At 39.8% G+C, this 25,003-nt stretch overlaps 2 protein-coding genes across 4 annotated transcripts in view; one reads left to right on the forward strand and one right to left on the reverse strand.

Moving 5' to 3' along the window:
* The window catches only part of MCPH1 (microcephalin 1), a 289,635-nt gene that overhangs the window by 130,269 nt on the left and 134,363 nt on the right, over nt 1-25,003 (reverse strand). The gene's annotated exons all lie outside the window — the stretch shown is intronic.
* The window catches only part of ANGPT2 (angiopoietin 2), a 50,757-nt gene that overhangs the window by 14,447 nt on the left and 11,307 nt on the right, over nt 1-25,003 (forward strand). The window contains exons 2-5 of one of the 2 annotated variants that reach the window (XM_088479749.1): nt 1,320-1,475; nt 6,225-6,346; nt 10,460-10,692; nt 13,091-13,194. In XM_088479749.1, coding sequence (XP_088335875.1) covers nt 1,320-1,475; nt 6,225-6,346; nt 10,460-10,692; nt 13,091-13,194 — 615 coding nt within the window. The remainder of the gene's footprint in view (nt 1-1,319; nt 1,476-6,224; nt 6,347-10,459; nt 10,693-13,090; nt 13,195-25,003) is intronic. The other variant, XM_088479750.1, reaches the window with a different exon arrangement.

The raw sequence follows: 25,003 nt of genomic DNA on the forward strand, positions 1-25,003 counted from the left end.
CCCGCATTAGCCTGCACAGGCTCTCACTGAACTTTATGCATGCGAGAAACTACTTAACAGCTCTGTTGTGCGCTGCATACACACGCGTAGTACGCACCATTGATCGTTCTACGTACCTTGTTGCAGTTGTGATCCATGCTGAATCAGGCCCCTAGTACACTACTGTAAACTAAGTTGCACGAGCAGGAATCTGTTCTCTCATGTGCTTTTTCTTCCCTCATTTATACCATCGGGATGTAGTTATGAGATCGGTGGCCATGATGATGCTGGTCTAAATCCTGACGGGGAAGCCTGACAAGGGACTTAAGATAGGTGTCGAAATACCGACGCCTATCTTAATCCCGACGCCGGAATCCAGAAAGATGTCTGCCCGAACGAGGTCTGGGGCACCCTTAGGTGTTAGCCGCGGGGGGGAGGAGTAGGTTTAGGGTAGCATAGCAGGGTTAGTGTTAGGTTTCTTTTGGGGGGGGAGGTTAGAGTCAGGCACCCCTAGGATGGAGGGTTAGGCACCACTGGGGGGTTAGTCACGAAGGGGGGAGACTAAGGTTTAGGCACTAAGAGGGAGGGTTAGTGTCTAGGGTGGGGAGGGTTAGGTATAGGCTACAAGAAGGGAGGGTTAGAGGAGAAGGGGGGAGGATAAGTATACTTACCCAACCCCTGTCAGGATATCAACCATCGGGATGCCACTGTCGGTATTTTGACAGGAGGCATCCCGACAGCCGGCATTACAATGAACTAGTGGTCCTAAAATTGAAGGTGGATATTTTAGAAAATGTACATTGTGAAAATATCTGCAAACTCAAAATGCTAAGGTAGATTTACTTTACTGGAGAGTTTCCAAAGACCATTCTAAGGTGTGTGCTTTAAAATTTATTTGATGGACAATTTTGCTCACTTGTGCAAGTGAAAATACTGTACACCCTTACTGATTGATTCTGTGACATGGCATTAAACGATGTGCAGTACAGTAGAACTGTGTAAGTTGACTGTCATGTTTTGCTACAGAGATCAGGCTTGTTCTGAAGGTGCTGAAAAAAATGACACCTAATTAAAAATATGCGACGATTGGTTGTTCACTGTGTTCATTTGAGTACTGATAGGTTTAGGAGGACACCCGCTCACAATTTGCATGTGAAGTGCATGCCTCCAGGCTGCAGAAGTACTCACTCAAACAGCAGTAAAGGGTTAAATTGACATCCTTCCCAAAAGCTACAGGCAAAATGGCAACCAAATTAGTCCATGCAGTAATGCAACATATTTGAATTATTTTCAGTTGTTATTGTATTTTCATAGCCCCTCTTGTTCTCTCTCTTTGGCAGCTTGAGAACTACATTCAAGACAACATGAAAAAAGAGATGGTAGAGATGCAAAAGAACGCAGTACAGAATCACACTGCTATAATGCTGGAGATTGGGACCAATCTACTAAACCAAACAGCTGCACAGACAAGAAAGCTAACTGATGTTGAAGCCCAGGTAAAGTAATACACTACACAAGCTTCATTATAATATATTTAACTGTATGCTAACATGATATCAGTGCTGATTTACACTCGGGGAGATGTAAGACAAATGTAAGTTTCTTATGTGTCACATCTGACCCGCACAAAAAACAATAAAATACTGTACGTTTTCCAATACAGGTCATGTAATCTTTGTGATATTTCTGTAAAATATGTGTGTGCCCTCAACCCACACAAGAAGAACACTTGGTCTGTAAAATGCTCCTATAAATCTCTGGATCAGACGCCTGCCAGACTAATGCATATCTGTTCTCTATAAATCAAACTGGCCAAAAGAGTTAGTGTTAGTACACACCTCTAGCATGGATAGGGTTAAATGCTTCAGAGGGCGAGAACATACACAACTGGGTCATAAATGTGTGTAAATAAGGGAAATGTGCGCAGTTAAAAATAAATAAATGCCTGGAGCTTTGCAGTTATGACAGTAAGAAAAACAGATGGTTAAAATACTTATGACTAATTGTTAAAGAATAAGTTAATTTTTCTAAGCTTTTTTTCTTCTTTAATAAAAGGACTCTAAAGAGTTTTATGCTGTAAATTGAACACCATGTCTAATCTTCATCTGCTGCTAAAAGCCCTTCAGAGAGAAGGTAATTGTAAGCAGTCCTGTCTGGCTCCCAACTTCCTGTCAATTGCTGACATCAGGGGTTTTACAATCCATGACGTAAAAATTCACTCACACTGGTCATTTTGTAAATAACTGACTTTAGGTGGATGATACAATGGTGGGGGCCAAATTATGCTTAGATAAGTTTCAAGATGACCAATGTAAATTAGGCAAGTACTTTTATTTACAGTAGAGAAAAAGAAAACAAAAATCAACAAAAGGTGCTTAAAGCACATGATCCTATCAATGTATATTTCAAAAAGAGATACAAGGGAAGAAAATGCATAACTCTTTCTAACCAAACTTACATAACAATGCCAAGATACTGTACTGAAATGTGGCCACAAATATTCCCCTGAAAAGTCTTTTTAGAACAGGAAATCATTGCATTCTGCGTCTGCCACCTCTCACACAAGAGATAACAAACATCCAATACACACAAACTGGACAATCAAACTAATTGTTTAGTAACATATTAGAGTGTGTGAATGTGTATCTTCGCTATCAACAGCTGAAAAGACTGGGCAACTGGTACTCTTATTTTCTATGATCAATGTGATCTATGGCAGATCAATTCGTTAAAAAAGATTCTTCAATATTTCTTAATGCAGTTCTAAATTGTCAGAGTTCTTAGAGAGGTTCTATTAATAATTGCTTTGTGAACATTCATAAACTCTATTTAGAAAGAAGAATACAAAAGTTGCAATAAATATCAACGTATTTTAAAAATAGTAGAAAATAGTAGATACTTAAACGCACAAATTGGATAAGCTACTACTTTCAAAAATTACAGGGATGAACTTGAGGCAAATTGGCTGAGGTAGAGATAATATTAACTGATTGGTTGGGTAAAACAAATAGGATAAAATGAACTTGAACACAAACATTGTCTACTATGTCTTAATGCTAATATATATTACATAGCTACTATCAGAGCCGGCCCTAGGCATATGTAGTATAGGGGCATCTGGACATCTAAGCTCTGCTGTGTCGGCTGTAGATTTCAGAAGTCCCGGCTAACAGTGGTTGTCCTCCCATGGGATGTACAGGCTTTCCGAAACTGCTGCACTGTTGCCTGTCATATTATACGACAAGCAGCAGAAAGCCTGTGCACCCCAGCACCGATCATACAGCTCCTGCAACTTCCATCAGTGTGATGCTGATGTGACCTAAGGTCACTTTAGCATCATTCTTAACGCTCTGTGGAGGAGAGAAGCAGAGGGAAGTCAGCAAAGGTAAGTAAATGATGAGTGCTTGATAAAGAGATAGACTGAGGACTAGATTGCTGGAGACACACAAGGGGGAGAGATTTGACGAATGAAGACACAATGGGGAGAGATTTGATGGCTGAGACACTGACACCCGCTGCCTCCCAAGTCACCCACTGTGACAAAGCCACTCCCATTTGGTGAAGCCAGGCCCACTTCTCAGATGCAAAGGCATGCGCAAAAGGTCCCACATTTTTACCAGGCAATCTTGTCTAGGGCATCAAATTGGTTAGGTCTGACTCTGGCTACTGTACTTTAATAAATCTAACATGTGCATGTGTACAGCGAATATCACCAGTTACTAGTTCTCAGAACGTAGTTGGAACCTTTTGTTGGGTTTTCTGAGAATGTGGAGAGATCACAGTTAAAAGCAAAAAAGACACAAAAGCTGTTCTCCCAAGGACACTGCAATGTGAAATCATATCCTCAAGTAATATTTAACATGACGGATATGAGTAATTAGGTTTTCCTGTAAACAGAAACATGTCCAACATGAAAGAAGTACATGTAATAGTCACATAAATAGTATTGTCAGAACAGCATGCAGCATGATGAGGCATATTTTGCAAATGTCCAAAGCATTGTTTTCCTTCCGAAACATTGTCATCAATGAAATAAATAAAATTCCTGGGCATGATCTAAGCAGGAGGCAAATACCTCAGGATATGATTTACAATAATGAAGTCACACAGCATAATACCCATCATTTTAATATGCTGTAGTTTCTGGTTTGGATCTTTGCTAGCCAAGCCATTTATACATAAACTAACTGTACATTTAAAATAAAACTACATTGAGTCTAAATGGAATTACTGTGAAACTATTTTGTTACAATATACTCTGTTAATTACAAATAATAAGAGGGAATCTCTTGTAATTTTTAGAACACATGGTATCGGGCTACAGCTCAGGGTTTACATGATTTTTTAATGATACTGTGAAAAAGACTGTTGATAATGCCATAGAAGAGGAGTAGACAACATGTGGCACTTCAGTTGCTGCGGAACTACAAATCCCAGCACGCTCTGCCACAGTTTTGCGGTTAGTTCATGTTAAAACTGCTGCAGGACATGCTGGGATATTTAGTTGCACTGCAGCTGCAGTGACACATATTGCCTACCCCTGCCATAGAACATGCTGGGATATTTAGTTGAGCAGCAGCTGGAGTGCCACACATTGCCTACCCCTGCCATAGAACATGCTGGGATATTTAGTTGCACTGCAGCTGGAGTGCCATACATTGCCTACCCCTGCCATAGAACATGTTGGGATATTTAGTTGCACTGCAGCTGGAGTGCCACACATTGCCTACCCCTGCCATAGAACATGCTGGGATATTTAGTTGCACTGCAGCTGGAGTGCCACACATTGCCTACCCCTGCCATAGAACATGCTGGGATATTTAGTTGCACTGCAGTTGGAGTGCCACACATTGCCTACCCCTGCCATAGAACATGCTGGGATATTTAGTTGCACTGCAGCTGGAGTGCCACACATTGCCTACCCCTGCCATAGAACATGCTGGGATATTTAGTTGCACTGCAGCTGGAGTGCCACACATTGCCTACCCCTGCCATAGAACATGCTGGGATATTTAGTTGCACTGCAGATGGAGTGCCACACATTGCCTACCCCTGCCATAGAACATGCTGGGATATTTAGTTGCACTGCAGCTGGAGTGCCACACATTGCCTACCCCTGCCATAGAACATGCTGGGATATTTAGTTGCACTGCAGCTGGAGTGCCACACATTGCCTACCCCTGCCATAGAACATGTTGGGATATTTAGTTGAGCAGCAGCTGGAGTGCCACACATTGCATACCCCTGCCATAGAACATGCTGGGATATTTAGTTGAGCAGCAGCTGGAGTGCCACACATTGCCTACCCCTGCCATAGAACATTCCATTCAATTAAAAACCCACAATAAACCAGCGAGCAGTTAAGGCTTATTTCTGCTCACACCCTCAGGCACTGCCAGCAGAAATAAGCATAAATTGCTGCCTCTGTGTTGGTCAGGAATCTGTAATTAAATGGCTCCGGTGCATTTGTCCATAATCGAGAAAAACCTACATTAGCTTTAAGATATTGATCCCAATTGGTCCCTTCAGTTGAAGGTGTATAATATTTACAGCATATTCACAAAGGGACTAAGGCCCTCATTCAGAGCCGTACGCTCTGAACAGAGCGCACGCTCTGCATGAGGGCCGGGCTCCTTTTTCATGGAGCGTCCTCCTGGACGCTCGTATAGCTGTGGGTCACCACCCACAGGCTATACGAGCGTGCATTTTGATGGCCGCGATGGTCGTGACCATCGCGACCATCGAAACTGCGAGCCGGAGCCTGCGGTTGAGGTTTTCAACCGCAAGCTCAGGAGTGATTTTGGCTCTATCAGAGCCAAAATCACTCCCACTGACATCACTAGTGATGTCAGTGGGCCGGCTTCTGACGGTAGGCGTTCCCGTGGGAACGCCCCCGTCAGGGAGGCACGCCCTCGGCACGCCCACCAAAGGGGGCGTGCTGTCAATCAACATTGACAGCACGCCCACTTTGATCGGACACAACGAGCGAAGGAAAGTCCTTCGCTCGTCGTGTCTGGCGCATGCGCACGACGGAGCTCCCTCCGTCGTGCGCATGCTCAGTGCAGACCATCGACCCACTTGCGAGCGTACAGCCGCTCGCGAGTGGGTCTGAATCAGGCCCTATATGTACAGTACACAACATACCAAAGTACATTTTAAATGCTAATGTGTGAGTGAGCATTAAGATAATGTATACATAAAGCAATGGCAATTATATTTAATTTTTGTTTTTTAATTATTAACAGGTATTTAATCAAACAAGTCGTCTGGAGCTTCAGCTTTTGGAAAACTCATTTTCAACAAACAAACTGGAAAAGCAAATATCAGATCAAACAAGTGAGATAACCAAGTTACAAGACAAGAACAGGTACACATCATTCATAAAGAGAGAAATAAAAATACTATAACAACATTATTGCCTTATAATGGTGCATACACACGGTCAGATGTCAGATGAACGACTGAACGATTTTACAAACGATTTGAACAATTGAACGATTTCAGCCTGTATTAAATTTGACCAAATCTGACTGCAAACACATCAGATGTCAGATATCGTTATCTGACAAACAGGAGCGTGCATCGTTCATCGTTGTAGGCACATGTCAGATTTTATTTCAGATATGAATGATTGAATGATTTTTTAAATCGCTATTGTTCAAATCTGAAAGAAAATCTGACCGGGTGTATGCACCATAAATAAGAAGTTGGCTGAATCCTTTACACAAATATCCAATGTTTTGAATTATTCTAGAACTGCACTCAGTTAACATTTTAAAATGGAATTAGATTACTTTCAAATTAAATTTGCCTCTTAATTGAGTTTCCTTGCTTAATGTGTACAGTATAATCAATTGCTTATATTTATTAGACATTTGAAGTGATGCCTGAACAAGAATAAAAATACTTTTATCTTGAAATATAAGCAGTTATTCGAGCTGTTCACTTTGTCATTCATCAAGTATGCATTGTCAAATGACTTGTTTTGAACAGTGCAGTAGTGTCCCTTTAACACATGTCTATTCACTGTGCGCCACTGGTGTGCAAACAGGCATACACAATGTTTTTAGCAAGGTGATTATTACTGTGATCATGCTCATTTCCCCAGTGATCAATAGAGGAAATACCATCTGTTTTCATAAAACAGCAATTGTGCCAGAGTTCAGGGGTTCTTCCTCAGGACGGAGATAAAAAAGCATTTCCACAGACACAATGACATATTATTCTCTTTCTCTCTGTCTAATACATCCCGTCCCTGGAATATTTATGCAGTGTGATAGAAGGTGGATGAGTAGACTGCAAGGTAAACAAATATTGAACTATATTAATCTAGATCCAATGTGGTTTCCTAGTAACATGTCCAGCCAATGAATGTCTAAAATGTATAACAAACTTAATTTACCAGTGGTGTCAAGTTATAAATATGATTTCAGAAGAACTGGCTCAAGAACATTGGGTTAGATTGTATAAAGCAGTGAAAAGAGCGGAGAAGTGTGCCAGTGGAGAAGTTGCCCATGGCAACCAATCAGCTCCTATTATTTTACAGAATGTACTTGATAATTGCAACTCAAAAATGATTGGTTGCCATGGGCAACAACTCCACTGGCACACTTCTCAACTCTTTTTAACTGCTTCATACATCTACCCACCAGTCTTAAAGCAAACAGGACCTTAATAGGAGATGAATTAAATATTAATAAGATATACTGTACAATGATGACTGAATAAGAAACCCTAACCTCCCCCCGGGGGTACCTAAAACCTAACCCCCCCTTCCCCTAGCCTGAACCTAACCCTCCCGGGGGGGGTTCCTAACCCTAAGTCCCCCTGGGAGCCATAAACCTAACCCCCCCCCGCGGCTGTCCGCGCCCGGGTTACCTTCGTCCGGTATGCCGGGCGTCGGTCTTCTGGCGTATGGTTAATGACAGGCGTCGAGTTTTTGACACCTGTCATTAGTACCACGCCAGGATTAGAAAGTCTGGAAGCCGGCGGTCGGCATTTAGAGCTTTGGGTTCCAGACTACATCCCAATGTAAGTACTTTACTGAAGAGTAAAAAACAAAACAAAATGTAAACTAAATCATGCACAGCAATCATTGTCAAATGATCACAATACAATCTGCAATAAATGGGGTAAAGAACAGGTTCTACTAAGCTTAGGGCCTATGGAGAGCACCTATGCACTTTGTCACCTGACCAGATCCTGATCTTCAGGCAGATCTTCACGAAAAACGTAACTTTCATTTGACCTTAAAACATCCTGAGTATCCTACAGTTATCTCTATAACATACAATTGATGCTACAGGCAATGTTTTATTATGAAATCAGCAGTGGGTGTCTATGGTCATATTTCAGTCAGAAACTATATGAACTTATATTTATTGCTCAATGATGAGTAGTGTCCATTTGCTGTATGCATGCTGATCCCCTTAAACTAGCTAGTGTTTCCCTATCTGGGTCGGAGTATCAGCATCTTGCCCCTCTAGCAACCCCTATTTGTCATTACTGCATACCACTGACTGTTGCAGGACTCACATCTGAAATAAATATGACTTGACAAAATAAAGATGTGATAATAATGTTGACTTAATCAGCATCAACTTGAAAAAAAGGGTTCTTAATGCCAGGGTTAAACCACATTATCTGGGCTTCCATATGTGTTTGGTTAGTGAACATTTTTAACATTCCAGTAGCTACATCAGTTATATATAGAAAGTAATAAATACCAAGTGCTGACTGACTAGACAACTAACAAGGTTTTGTCACCTTTCAAGTTCTTGAAAAATAATATACTAAAGAGTGCAACATAACAGTTTTAGTAAGATCAATCAATAAACTAAACTCCTGCAACTTACTTCTGGATCAAGAAATTACTGTTAAACAAGACACTTAAATGACTACTGTTCATTAAATGAATCACACAAATAATAAGTGATAAAGATAAACAAAACTGTAGATTTTTTTTCTTTGCAAAATACCTAAATTTTGCATCATTTTTAAAAAATTACAGCCCTGATTAGTCTAACTGAAAGAGATGTGAGAAGTGCTGTTTTTGCAAAGCAGGAAACACAATTTAAATGTTCGTATTGTGTTGCAGAATCCTTAAAACTTAAATGGAAATTGGCCTACAAAATTCTCAAAGTGCCCAACTCTGTTACAATGACTATGTCGATCCCAGAATGCAGGTGCTGACATATCAACAAGCAACTTACAGCATGTTAACTGGATCGGTAGTACTGTACAACTTTAAACATGTTGTTTTACTATCATGTTCACAGTTGTAATAACTGTCACTCCCACGTATCCATCCGTTCAACTTAACGTGGAATAAATTAACATACCAAGGTTTCCAATATAAGAAGCTTTAAAGAGAACATATTTAAATGGAGGGGTTTCAGCTTTAATTTTCTGTGCACATATGTACCACAAATGTCCTAAAATGCAGTCAAAATTATATATATATTCAACAGTAATTCCGTAATGTAGCTTTACTACATTATTATATCTTTTCTCTTTGACGATATTTGATTATGCAATCTTGTATGTCAGTTTCCCTGGTCTCATTGTGAGTGCAGATAGGAAAACTCTTTCTGTTTTCCCTGGTCTTTTGTGCCTATCAGTTATACAGGTTATATGATATGTATTGATTTACTTTAGAGCATTGATTATTATTGTATTCATTTTGTTTTTAAGAACCTTTGCATATAGTAATAAAATTTACTGTAATATTACAATTTTTGATAGCAAATTGGGCTGGCACAAAATTTTTAGTAAATACACTCAATTAAATATAATGCAAAAAAATGGGCAATAAAATGTAAAAAACAAATACAACCCCCCAAATCTAGTATAGCTTACAACATGAAAATTATTTTTTGATAGAAATTTCCTATAAATCAAAATAATTCTGGAGAAAATATGAAAAAATGTTTTAAATGTAAAATTTACACTTTTGCCAAGTTTATACGTCAGAAAAGGATTTTAACCAATTTCCATTGTCAATGAATGCTTTCGATTGACATTCTCTATCTTTTTGGATCATGAGTAGCCCTGATAAATAGATGAGAGGTCTAATGTCAATAAAAGTTCAAACCAAACTCCCCACTGTCTTTTTCTTTCTGTTTCTCTGAAAACAAACTTACTAACACATGAGATGGCATTAAATTGGCATTCAGTTGTATACCCAGATGCGATTCGTTTATAAAAAAAACAATGTGGAAGCTTTGGCTCAGATTAAAAACATTAAAAAGAAAAGAAAAAATAATCAGAGTATCATCAATGGTTCCTAGTGAATTGATATACTGAATTCTCGCAAATATTGGTTTAGCCCACAAAATAATTGCACCCACTCTGTTAAAATTATGGGTTTACTTTCAGAACTCCAACAGTACTGCTAAATTACATACTATCAATAAACAGGAAATATATAGTAGTCATATTTCGCGCTTTGGTGTTCTGCTAATATGCATTCTTTCCTCAGCTATTTGGAGAAGAAAGTCCTAGGTATGGAGGATAAGCACACACAGCAACTACAGTCAATAAAGGAAGAAAAAGATAAACTACAAGACTTGGTACTCAGACAAAACTCTATCATTGAAGAGCTTGAAAAACAGCTGGTTACAGCATCTGCAAATAACTCCCTTCTACAAAAACAGCAGCATGACTTAATGGAGACTGTGCACGATTTATTAACTAGGATTGAACCTCCAATAGGTATGAGTGTGTGAGACAAACCCTTTACATAAACGATCTGGGCACCTAGGGACAGTTTAGAAACAATCCACTAATGGCAGAATAATTTCTTAAGCAAAACATGTAGAAATTAAAAGAAAACTGTAAGAGCCTGTTTGTAGTTTAGGAGCAATGTAACGGTGCATACACACGGTACGATCTGTACCACCAACAACTTGAAAGATATCTTTCAAAGATCTTTCAGTGAAGTCATCCTGCCACATCTCTGAACAGGCAAAGTTGATGATATCGTCCAAGTTGGCCTGCATGCATGGACAATGAAAGATCTCTTTATCGCATGGACAATAAAGAGATCTTTCATCGTCCATGCATACAGGCCAACTTGGATTATATCATCAACTTTGCCTGTTCAGAGATGTGGCAGGATGACTCCACTGAAAGATCTTTTGACAGATATCTTTCAAGTTGTTGGTGGTACAGATTGTACCGTGTGTATGCTCCATAAGAGATGTCCACAGATCTACAGTATATAAATCTATATTTATTGTGGCCTAATATGTGAGTGATACAAATATGGTCGAACTCAGTGTTTTATGTGACCAGTATACAGCACAAGACTTCCTTGGAGACAGCTATTATCCTCCTTCATTTACAGCATTTTTTTCCCTTTATGTATTATTTATATTCTAATTATGCATTCATGCAATTCAATATAATTAAAATGACAGTATTAGGGGACAAAATCAGAGAAACAATGAGACATACACAATTAAGTAAAATAGTAAATAACAATAGTACTCAATGACCCAGTGCCATGGAAGGAGTGAACAGAAAGGATCAGGGTCACTGAAGTAGAAATACTGCAAGGTGAGAACAAGAGGTTGGGAGGCCCTGCTCATGATATCTTACAGTCTAAGAATTTTTACAAGTAATACTATATAAACTGATATAATCGGATTAGGTTAGAGATTTTAATGTAACGTTTAATAGTAGCTGGAGAACTTTTACTTGTAAATTAATTAAAGCACATTCTTTTAGTGTACATGATGCTGGACCTAAATGTCTTGCACAATATAATAATTTTTCATTTACATACTGCTCTATAAAGTGATAGATGGCTACATGCCTACAAAAACAACACAGCCACAGGTATTAAACTTAATATTTAACAGCACAACCATCAAAAATAATATAATAAATTACTCTATGTGCAGTCTACACACACATATATATATATATATATATATATATATATATTCTGCTTTGATATTCCCTGTAACTATGGGTTTCAATGAAAAGCGCTGTAGAAAATATTAAATAAATTGCTTGGTGAAAACAAAGTTTTGGACTGAGAAGTTGTATTTTTTTGGAAAAATACCAAGCAAGATTAGCTTAGCACAATAACAAATCTGTTATTTTAAGAGTTCTTAAATTTTGGATCACGTACTTAAGAACATAATACTTTCCAGAAACAGATGGGTAGTAAATATAGAAATTGACATTGTGCCCTGAAGGATATTGGTATTTATTTGCAACAAAAAAATAATAGAATAAGAACATTATCTGATTTCACAATGACCTTGATGCCAAAAAACATTAAGTTGAACTGCATATCCACAGCACCTATGTAGACATTGGGTATATATTATCCTTTATAAATTTGACACTCTGCTCGGGAAAGTGACAGCAGGAAAAAATGGTCACATTCCATATTTCTCCATCAACACCATAATCTTTCCCTTAGCCCTTTTAATTCCATTATCAGATGTAGACAGTCTGCAAACCAACAATTTATTTTTCTATAAGGTCTACTGGTTATGTCCATATCTCTTGTATATTACTTAAATGTTAATGGTAAACAAAATAAAATGTCTTGTAAATGAACATCTAAATTTTATTTATCAGATTTTCAGCAGATATTTGTTAACTACAGAAAAGCATTTCTAATCACAATAACTTATTTGTGAATATATACGTTTTGCTATTGGGCTGACTACATATTCATCCAAATATCTGAAAAAGTTGTGGAAAATATGGTATTTGATAAACGTAGCACCTTGCTTAAATTTACATACCATTGTTTTTATTAAATATAACATTTCAATTTAATTTACAAAATTATATATATATATATATATATATATATATATATATCCTGAAGCATTCTATGATGCAGTACACCTCCCATACCTGTACTGTTGATGTCGTCAGTGGAAGAACATGCACTATATTTGTCCCTTTTCTCTACAACCACTGCAAAAAGAATTATTTGCCGATTGAAAGTCTCATCCATAGTAGTGGATGGCTAGAGGAGGATTGTGATGTTGCCCGGAAATGTACTTAAATTATTCTGTTTATTTGTTACTGATCTATACAATTGCTTTCCCTTTTTTACCCATACCACCATGTGTTACCAAAGAAGAGCAAATAACTTTCAAAGACTGCGCAGAAGCATATAAATCAGGATTAACATCAAATGGTATCTACACATTGACTGCACCAAATGCAACAGAGACAGTCAAGGTAAGAAAATTCAGAAGTGAAACCATAAATTAGACACGGTGACTCCACCAAAAAAAAACAAACACGTCTTTATGTCATGCAATAATATTTTGTAATGCAAGACACTGTTTTCAGGTGCTGTGACTTGAATGTCAACCTATATGTTATTAGTGTGTGTTTTGTACAGTATCTCTACTTTCCAATCACCAAATCTCTGTTAACAGATGCTATCTTTCCATTTAGTGTACTAGGACACAGGAGAGTCTGCCAAAATGGATTAAGAAAGACAAAAGTATGTGGGACAGGTGGTGGAATGAGATGACAGATGTAGACACGTTTATCTATCCCACAATGCTAGCGCATCGCAGCATGGGTGGCGCGACTAGTGTGCCCGGATCTATGGGGTGCACGTGCATATGCATGTGCACGCCATAGACTTCAATGGGGTGAACACCCACGCGATTAGTAGCAGCCTGACGAGAGCTGCGCGAAGCGTGTGCCTGCGTGTACGCATTGCGGCAACAATGTAGATGGCTACATCTGTAGTTCTCTTTACCTTCTTTCTGTACAAAGGAGCCAAGCCAGAATAGAGTGTGCCCAGAGTTGTAACCCATGAGCTATTAGTGTAACAAGCCTGATATAAAATAGTTGTATAGTACTTGCCCATATACAGTCAGTTGCATAAATATTGGGACATTGAAAGAATTTTCATATTTTGGCCTCTATTCACCACCACAATGGCTTTGAAATGAAACAAACAAGATGTGCTTTAATTGCATAGGTTCAGATTTAATTTGAGGGTAATTACATCAAAATCAGGTGAACGGTGTAGGAATTACAACGGTTTCTATATGTGCCTCCCACTTTTTAAGGGGTCAAAAGTAATGGGACAAACTAAATAATTCTAAATCTAACTTTCACTTTTTAATACTTTGTTGCAAATCCTTTGTAGGCAATTACAGCCTTAAGTCTGGAACGCATAGACATCACCAGATGCTGGGTTTCATCCCTGGTGATGCTCTGCCAGGCCTCCACTGCAAATGTCTTCAGTTCCTGCTTTTTCTTGGGGCATTTTCCCTTCAGTTTTGTCTTCATCAAGTGAAATGCATGCTCAATCGGATTCAGATCAGGGGATGGACTTGGCCATTGCATAACATTCCACTTTTTAGCCTTAAAAAAACTCTTTGGTTGCTTTTGCAGTGTGCTTAGGGTCATTGTCCATCTGCACTATGAAGCGCCGTCCAATGAGTTCTGAAGCATTTGACTGAATATGAGCATATAATATTGCCCGAAACACTTCAGAATTCATTCTGCTACTTTTGTCAGCAGTCACAATAAATACAAGGGAACCAGTTCCATTGGCAGCCATACATGCACACGCCATGACACTACCACCACCATGCTTCATTGATGAGGTGGTATGTTTTGGACCATGAGCAGTTCCTTTCCTTCTCCATAGTCCTCTCTTCCCATCACTCTGGTACAAGTTCATCTTTGTCTCATCTGTCCATAGGATGGTGTTCCAAACCAGTAATGGCTTTTTTAGATGTTGTTTGGCAAACTCTAATCTGGTCTTCCTGTTTTTGTGGCTCACCAATGGTTTACATCTTGTGGTGAACCCTCTATATTCACTCTTGTGAAGTCTTCTCTTGATTGTTGACTTTGACACATATACACCTACCTCCTGGAGTGTGTTCTTGATTTGGTCAACTGTTGTGAAGGGGTTTTTCTTCACCAGGGAAATAATTCTTCTATCATCCACCACAGTTGTTTTCCGTGGTCTTCCGGGTCTTTTGGTGTTGCTGAGCTCTCTGGTGCATTTTTTCTTTTTAAGAATGTTCCAAACAGTTGATTTGGCCACACCTAATGTTTTTGCTATCTCTCTGATGGGTTTGTTTTGATTTTTCAGCCTAATGATGGCTTGCTTCACTGATAATGACAGCTCTTTGGATCTCATATTGAGAGTCGACAGCAACTGATTCCAAATGCAAATGTCACACCTAGAATCAACTCCAGACCTTTTACCTGCTTAATTGATAATGAAATAACGAGGGAATAGCCCACACCTGTCCATGAAATAGCTTTTGAGTTGATAGTCCCATCACTTTTGGCGCCTTAAAAAGTGGGAGGCACATATAGAAACCGTTGTAATTCCTACACCGTTCACCTGATTTGGATGTAATTACCCTCAAATTAAATCTGAAAGTCTACAGTTAAAGCACATCTTGTTTGATTCATTTCAAAGCCATTGTGGTGGTGAATAGAGGCCAAAATATGAAAATTCTGTCAATGTCCCAATATTTATGCACCTGACTGTATGAAGATAATTTATAAAAAGTCTCATTTACAGTGTTGCTTCTTTGTTATGCTTTGATTTACCTGGAAATATAGCTTAATTTTCATTAAAAAGCTTAAATCATAATTGAAATGCTTCACTTTGAATAGGTAATTCTTATTAGAAATGCCTCCTTTACTCAAGAACAAATAATAGAACATATTTAATTACAAGAAGATATGTATCAGAAAATATTAAGTGGGAGGTACTATCTGAAAAAAGTACAGTGTATGAAAATTAATGATATGTACAATTACGTATAAATGTACAATGGTGTGGGTCATCTTCTGCATATGAGCATACAAGTTCTATTGCACGGTCTATCTTCCAAAAAGTATAAATAGCAAATGCTTTATAACCCCAAAAACCTTGATAATTATCTCCAGGACAATGAGTTTTCTTGGATACATATTAATCAATAAATTACAATTGCACAATAAATACAATGTCATAATAAAAAGGGCATACATAAAACAGTAATTAAAATGTTCATTAAATTAAACACATTTTGTCCTGTACATGTCATATGAAGTGCTTAAATAGCACGTTGGAAGATGTTGCCCAGCTGTGAATCTAGTAAGGTTGCTTGCTTTTCAGGATTTTCTACCTATTTAATAAACAGTAGGTAGCTACACTGTACAGCACACTTTTTGATGCATGAATGTTATATTTCTGTCTGCTAAATTTCTGTCAAATGTTCTGTGTCACCCGTAATATAGCTGTACAGAATTAATTTTTAAAGTCCCACCACGACCTGTGTGGAGTTTGTATATACTCCCTGTGCTTGCGTGGGTTTCCTTCGGGTACTCCGGTTCTCTCCCACACTCCAAAAATATACTGGTAGGTTAATTGGCTCCCAACACAAATTAACCCTAGTGTGTGTGCATGTGATAGGGAATATGGGCCCTCATTCAGAGCCGTACGCTCTGAGCAGAGCGCACGCTCTGAATGAGGGCCGCCCTCCATAATTATGGAGCGTCCTCCTGGACGCTCGTATAGCTGTGGGTCACCACCCACAGCCTATACAAGCGTGCAGTTTGATGGCCGCGATGGTCTTGACCATCGCCACTGCGAGCCGGAGCCTGCGGTTGAGTTTTTCAACCGCAAGGCCCAGAGTGATTTTGGCTCTATCAGAGCCAAAATCACTCCCACTGACATCACTAGTGATGTCAGTGGGCCGGCTTCTGACGGTAGGCGTTCCCTTGGGAACGCCCCCGTCAGGGAGGCACGCCCACCAAAGGGGGCGTGCTGTCAATCAACATCGACAGCACGCCCCCTTTGATCAGACACAACGAGCGAAGGAAAGTCCTTCGCTCGTCGCGTCTGGCGCATGCGCACGACGGAGCTCCCTCCGTCGTGCGCATGCGCAGTGCACAACATCGACACACATGCGAGCGGACAGCCGCTTGCGAGTGGGTCTGAATCAGGCCCATAGATTGTAAGCTCCACTGGGGCAGGCAGTGATGTGAATGGTGAAATATTCTCTGTAAAGCGCTGCGGAATATGTGTGCGCTATATAAATAACTGGTAAAAAATAAAGTCCATCATAAGGACTGGCAGTCTCCTGTTAAATTCTACAAAGCATCAATTACAGCATGTCTTTTTGCATGCAAGACTTCATTTGTCAGTCACACGATTATACCAGGATTTGCAAGGCTGCATTGCATCTGAACCATCATAGTATGCATTGTTTTAATCCTACATGTTTTGATTTTTCTTATATTTTCATCCTTTGCTCTTGGCTGAACACACCGACAGCGCACTCTAAGGGGTATATTTAATAAATTGCGGGTTTTTAGAAGTGGAGATGTTGCCCATAGCAACCAATACGATTCTAGCTGTTATCTTCTAGAAGGTGCTAGATAAATTTTAAGTAGAATCTGATTGGTTGCTATGGGCAACATCTCCACTTCTAAAAAACAGGCACTTTAGTATATATACCCCCAAGTTATACCCCTTTCAGACATACGACCTGGGAAATTTCCTGCTCAGACTCGGGAATTTATCCTGTGCAAATTCCCGGGTATTTGGTCGAGACCCCCCTTTCACACTACAGCGTCTACCCGGGAAATTCCCAGGTAGACCCTATTCAGACATAAGCCGGGTTTTTTAGGTTTTAATATTACCTGCCTCTCCTCTGCCCTTCCTAACCTATCTTCTCTCCGGCTGCCACTGATGATGTCATCATCATCATCATGCAGCAGGCAGCCGACCAATAACTGCAGCCATTTTATTTTATTATTATTAAATTATTTATATCTGCCCTGGGGTTCCAGCGGGAGTGTGGGCGGCCCGCTGTGGCAGAGACCCGCCGGCGATCTCCAGCCCTGGCGGGTGTCTCCCGTGTGCAGCTGGGGTTCTTTGCACACAGCCACTGGCGCGGGGGGTGGTGAGCAGCAGCGTTGAGCGTCCTATAGGATGCTCTGTGCTGCCAACTCAATGTAAAAGCTGCTTGGTGCAGCCTGGGAGTAGTAAACTCCCAGGTAGCAACATTCAGACATAAGCAGGGTAATTTCCCTGGTCTATTGAAGGGTCGGTAGGAAGGGTAGGTAACTTTCAGACATACGCTGCAACCCGGGAATTTGGCTAAGGCAGGCCAAATTCCCAGGATTCTCGGTATGTCTGAAAGGGGTATTAGAGAGTTTTTCGGTTTGGTATTTTTTAATGATAGTTTGTGTGAAGTTGGTGCTTTGTGGATGGTGACACAAGATACTGTTGACAGAGGGGTTTTAGTTGCTTGTTTGTTTTTACGATATTAATGCACAAACGGATTGCTTACTCCTCTGAGACATAGGAGAGTCTGGAGAACAGATAGTCGTTGCTTAGAAGCAGTTTAGAGTAAAAGGGCCATTTCTTATTAGTGATTAAATATAACCAAAGTAGTCTTAAGTGCCCGGAGCAGTCCTACTTTCTCCAACAGTTGCTCTCTTGGGGATATCTTTATTGATGTGCATCTGGAAGTCATTAACCACCTCCTTCATAGGGTTTTACAAAAATGAGCAGTTTACTTAATTGATATATTTCTTTTAGCAAGGCCTCTCATTAATATTTGTTGCATCTTTGTATACATTACTGTATGACTTCAATTCTTTTAATAACTTAGAGTTTGGGTAATACAGATGTGTCCTGCTACATCGTTGCTGCATATGCAGCAAATCACGGTGCGCAAGACGTGCTCCTGAGAGTGGATACTGTATTGTGGATGGAAAATGGTAGCAAATGAATTAAAATCTGCAGAACCACCCATGTACTGTAGTTATTATCCGTTTCACATAGTTTATAGTAATACGTATCACTTTATTTTACAGTTATCGCAGAATTTCAGCTATCACAGATATTTCTGCAATGATACATTTTATTGTGGATAAGTGGAGAAAGAATGGTTTTGCAATTACAGCCGTCCAAATTTTGTGCTTTAAAAAAAAACAACAACAATTGTATATACTAATAAACAATTTAAGTAATTTCCATTTTTAGAGTACATAATAGTTTATGTCTCTGTGCTTTCGGCACAAATTATATAGTCTTAAGTTACAATCAGTGGCGGATTTTACCTAGGGGCTGTGGTAACCCCCCGTAAAATCCATCACCTCAGTGAACCAGTTGCAGTCCGTGACTGCACTGGCTACACTGTGACTGGCAGTGGCTTCCCAATGTAAGCGCTTACCAATCACGCAGAGGACAATGGAAGCGTTACCTGCCAGTCACTCCACGGTCGCTTGTGTGCATGCATAGGTCCAGGCGCCTGCCACATCCATTTCACAGACGCCAGGACCCAGGCAGGCCGGACCAGCAGCAGCCCCCCTCATGCAAGAGGGTAGGAGCCGCTGCTTATTACAGTATTTATTTATTTTTCCTACATAATTAATTTTGTATTGAACCATAATAAACTACTTATGCCCAGAAAAACAACTTGGCAAATTGATTCAGAGTTAATTTTCTGTATTAGCATAACATATCACTATGGGATAATGCAAGCTACATATGTACTGAACTTATACGTCTTTGTTCATTATAAAATGTCAGTCCTACATCTGACAGGCACTGAGGTAGGAATGTTTAAATGTTTCTGGATCTACATATTAAGTTGTACCTGGGTTTCACATTGTATTAGCAACCATTAATTGAATATCTGTCCTTCATCACGTTTATTAAAACATTTTGATATGAATCAAGACATGTTTTTCCATTAAGTACCAAAATTCTTAAGAGCGTTAGGGGACTCATTATAAAAGTATTTTAAAAAGCTCAGCAATTTGTTTCACAGAATGATTTGTCTTCATTTTTTTGTGTTTTTTTGTGTGCTGGATAAAACATTCTTGGGTAAATTAAAACAGGCCAAAAAACCCTCTTAAATTCTAATTAATATAAAAACAGAATAATGCAAAATGAGATTGGTCATATGTGCTATGTCATAAAACAAAGCACAGGAATTTTAACTTCCTAGGAAATAACAATGTACATTGGGCCTTGTTCTGATTTGTGCGCAACCCAATGATTAATGTACAAATCTGATGGTTCTGGGTCTGCACAGAATGGGACCTGCGTGATCGCTTGCAGTTCCCCCTTAGCCAAAGCATGATTGACATGCTGTGGCATTTGGGGAGTCAAAGCAGGGGCAGAGAACAGTACCGTTTTAGAAACAGGGGTGTTGCAGCATTTTGTAGGAGTGCCGAGCCCATGGTCTGCTTTGGCATACACTGACTTTCTGGATCTGGCAGAAGAGTTCCGACAGCCAAAGTATACTTTAGCTGTCGAAGACTGGCCGAGGGCAGCGACTATCGTGACCGGTGGTCGCGATGGAAATCCGAAGCAGCAACTACGGACGTTGCACATGGATTGCAGATGAGTCTATTTACTACAGACAACTCCTGCTGCATTTGCATTTTACTTGTACAGTATTGCACAGCCGCTTCCCTGCAGCTGAGCAATACTGTACAGATCAAAATCAGGCCCATTGTGTATTTAGGTGAAACCATTGTTTAACAGTAATATGTCACAAGAGGCAAATATAACAGAATTTGAAGCAATATATTAATCTATAAATGTTCAGTAAAGAACATATTTCCTGACTTTTAAAAAGCTGTCTCCGGGAGAGTCCCAGGTGAGGCAACCATGCCCGCCAAGTGTGGTGCTGCATTTGCCTCATTGTGGATCCACCACCACTGTTCAAAACTGCGATATGCCACATTTCCTAGTGGGTGGACACACAACTTTGATGTGATTCATTGTGAATCTTTAAATCCCAGCAATCCACTTCACTCAGGAAGAGGGTGACATGCGAGAGACTGTCCTACTTTCTGAAGCACGGGAGAGTCACTCCAATTACAGCCGTCTGTACTTTGGCAGACATTCTAGGAGAATTGGCAAGCATGGCGAAACATACGGATTTATTTTTTGACCGCTATTTATATAGTGCAAACATATTACACCAAGCTTTATAGAGAATATTTAGTTATTCATCAGCCCAATTCCCAATAGAGTTTACAATCCATGAGCCTGATTCAGTGATGGATGGTAATGCAATCGCAAATGCATTCACTCATGGATCGCAGCTGCTAAAATATGCTAATGTCTTCCAAAGCAAAGCCGAACATAGGGATGCCTACTGCTGCCTTCTCATATACGTTTGACAACGTAAACAGCTGTACCATTGATGCAGATCGGGCAGCTTGTAAGACAAGTCTGACCGGCCGCAAACACTGCAGCTCTCCTGACACGCAGTGCGCTCTTATGCTGCGCAGCAGAACGCAATGGCTAATTTATGCACACCCAGGTGTTCTATATATCGGCATTGTGCCAGTCTCTGAATCAGGCCCTATATTCTCTACCACATGGACAAACACACAGACTAGGGTAAATTTTTGTCAGAAGCCAATTAACCTACCAGTATGTCTTCAACGTGTGGGAGGAAACTGGAGCACTCGGAAGAAACCCACACAAACATGGCGAGAACATAGAAACTCCACACTAATAGGGCCTTGTTTGGAAACTGAAAGTGTTGCGAGTCAAGAATTCTAACAACTATGCTGCCCATCATGTATAATGTCTTAATCTCTCAACTAGCAAAAGTTGTTTTTAAAAACTGCTCAGAAATTGTCTGTTTTTTATGATTAAATTGGGTCAAGAACATCTATTTTAAACTGTTTCCAACATGATTTAAAAAATAAAATAAAACACATACCATTAATTTTTAATATCATTCATCAATACTGTGTATCCGAACATCGTAAACATCGCGACTTTGATTTTCTCAGTGGCTGTTCAGAGGACTATGGTATGCACTGGGGGGTGGTTGACCATTCAGCAGTCACAGACAGCATGGCAGTCACTTGGGGGAGGATGCAGAAATGCAGAGGGGCCAGAATGGCCCTCTGCCAGTGGCGGCTGCTGGAAGTTTATCTTCCGGCCCCGCCCACTGAGTATTTTTGGCAGGTTGCATAGTTTGCAACTAGGTCAGTTAACGCACTGCCTGGTACGGTCACAAACAACGCGACCATGTCAGGAAAGTGGTTAACAGAAAGATTACTCAGCAAGTTTGAAGTTGCTAACACTGTACATAGCTTGCTACACCAAGCTAAAATAAATGTATTATCTAGAAATTAAAAAATCCCTTGGATCATTCATTTACAGAGCAAGAATATAAAAAAAAACAAAAAAAAAAACCTCTAGAGTGCTGACAGTTTGGGGAGGTCTTGCACTATTATTGTGGAAATGTGCTAGCATCAACAGCCAGCAGGGGTGAATTTGGGGTCGGGCAGCCTAATTACAGCTGGCGCAACGGCAGGCAGCAGCAGACATGGCCAAACAGCGCCGGCACAATTAGAATCTGGTGACGGTCGTGAGCCAATCGGAGCTTGCAGACCGGAAGCCAATCAGGAGCCGCCACTGCTGATTGGCTGCAGGTCCAAGAGCTCAGATTGCTTCGTGACCAGTGGCGCTGTCTCTCCATGACTGCCTGCCAGTGCGCCAGCTGCAATTAACATCACTGACACCTGGGCCCCCCCTCAACCGCCCTGACTGGACCAGCCCAACTTTTGTGCCTGACTGGGAGCAGCGGGCAACAGAGTCAGCTTGGGGACCATAGCAGCCGCATCCCTTGCACCCACAGTCGTTACGCCACTGTTTGCATGCATGTTAGCAAACAGTGGAGTTCTTTTCAGGATCAATGGAATGGGGTTCTAGGTGAGGACAATGTAAACAAATAAAGACTGCAGGTGTACTTCAGGGTCCAGTCTTCAACCCGGGCAATGACGGATATCCCAGCTAGTACTTAATAAAGGATGAAATGAGCACATTAATAGTGGTTAGCAGATGGCATTAGTCACTCTTCCACTATAAAAATGCTTTTTAATGAGTGGTCAGAAGATGCCTTTTTTAAGAGTCATCCTATACTTTCAACCAGCTGTCTTCTGTACAAACTTTTGTACAAACCAAGTGGCTTTTGATGCAGATAAGTCATTTTATATAAATCACAAACACCCATAATGACAACATTCAAATCAAGAAAACTGAGATGTAATAGCCGATTCCTATGTCCTCCCTAGTTTATGAATGAAGTTAGAACAAGCACAGTTTTACAGGAAAATATAGTTATGTGGTCCTGAGTGATGATAAATTGCACTTAGAGGAGATTTGTATTTGTGCATGGTGGGAAACATAACCTAAGTACTTGCAACATTCAAATCTGAGGTATCCTCATTTTCCAACAGCAGGACCCAAATGCAGAAGGTGGCATACAACTAAACATGCTGATTGTTACCACATTTAGCAGTTCTTAAACAACTTTTACTGTCTCTTTAAATCCAGACAACCAATGGATCTCCAACCATTATGACAGCTGAGGAACATGGATTGCTTACCTCTGCTTTAAATTTACAGAAATCACCAGGCCACTCCAGCACTTGGTTTCCACAACATGTTCAAGTCTACACTTCTACTTTAACTGTAGAGGAAATAATTCTCTAATATATGCCAAATTAAATTCAAAGCTGTTTAACTTGAGAACATTTGTAGACCATAACCATTTTAATGGAATTAAAAACATATGTTTTTAGCAGAATTACGTGACATTGTGTAAATATTCATTTATATAGCATAATATTAATGGAGCTCCTGTTTTCCATTGTTTATGCTACCAGACAAGTGAATTATTTTGCTTCCAGTTTTTACTCTTGCTTTTTACTAACAAACTAGATGGCGAACTAACCGGTAAGGCTCATGAATTGCAGGGCCATAAGCAAGGGGAAGACAGCAATACAGTTTATTTAGACCAAGAGAGAAATTTAACACTTCTTAAGGATGTAGAGTGCTTTATAGCTGTACATCATGAAATATTTCCACTTGTTACTTTGCAAGAAACATACATTGCCATCTTAACCTTAAACAGGAAAAGGACAAACAGTATAATGTTAAGAATGTAAGAGATTTGGCAGTAGTAGTCTTTTCTGTGTGAAATAAACTTAACCCAATACAGCTGTGTGGTATTCCAAAAAATTACATTTAAAAGAAACATTAGTTTTTTATTATTTTTCAAGCAATTTTTTAGTTTATTACCAGTTATTTATATAGCACACACAAATTCTGCAGCGCTTTACAGATATTCACATTTATCCCTGCCCCAGTGGAGCTTACAATATATGTTCCCTAAATGCTCACACATTACACACTAGGGTTAATTTTTGTTGGGAGCCAATTAACCTATCAGTATATTTTTGGATTGTGGGTGGAAAACAGAGCACCAGGAGGAAGCCCACACAAGCACAGGGAGAATATACAAACTCCACAGTTGGGGCAGCAGCGGCAATTTATTGTGTAATGTTGATCATGCAGTAACAAAAAGTATTTTAATGCCATGGTGCTCCCCACAAAGGAACTTCCTACTCAACAGACTCTGGGGTATATTTACTAAAATGAAAGTTTAGTGGAGATGTTGCCCATAGCAACCAATCAGATTCTACTTAACATTTAACTAGCACCTTCTAGAAGATAAAAGCTAGAATCTGATTGGTTGCTATGGGCAACATCTCCACTTCTAAAAAAAAAAACCCAGTAATTTTAGAAAATTGACCCCTCTGTGTCCTAACCTTAAATCTTTGAAACCTGATTTGATACTCCTCCATCTGCACGCTCTACAGTCCCATGAACTTCTACTGTCTCACTATTGACATTTCCCTTTAGACTGTCAGTCATATGTAGAAACAGGCGGCACGGTGGTCTTTCACTTGCAGCGCCCAGCTTTATGCTCCCAATCATGCTTATTTTTAAGTTTTATGCTATGAAGCAAAGCTTAAGAATTAACAGGAGCAATCGCCTTTCATAATGTGAGTTTGCTTCCCACAGCAAATCTGATCAAAGTAGGAGTAGGGAGTGTAGTGTATACTACACTGCAGATGTGCCCTTTTATATTGTGGTTTCAGTCGCAACAAATAGCGCCTCTCTGCTACTTTTGCGCCAAGTGTTTTCTCATTCAAAATATGCATTTTAATCACATAA

The sequence above is a fragment of the Taudactylus pleione genome, unplaced genomic scaffold, assembly GCF_031769625.1.
Source record: "Taudactylus pleione unplaced genomic scaffold, aTauple2 ptg000244l, whole genome shotgun sequence".
NCBI lineage: Eukaryota > Metazoa > Chordata > Amphibia > Anura > Myobatrachidae > Taudactylus > Taudactylus pleione.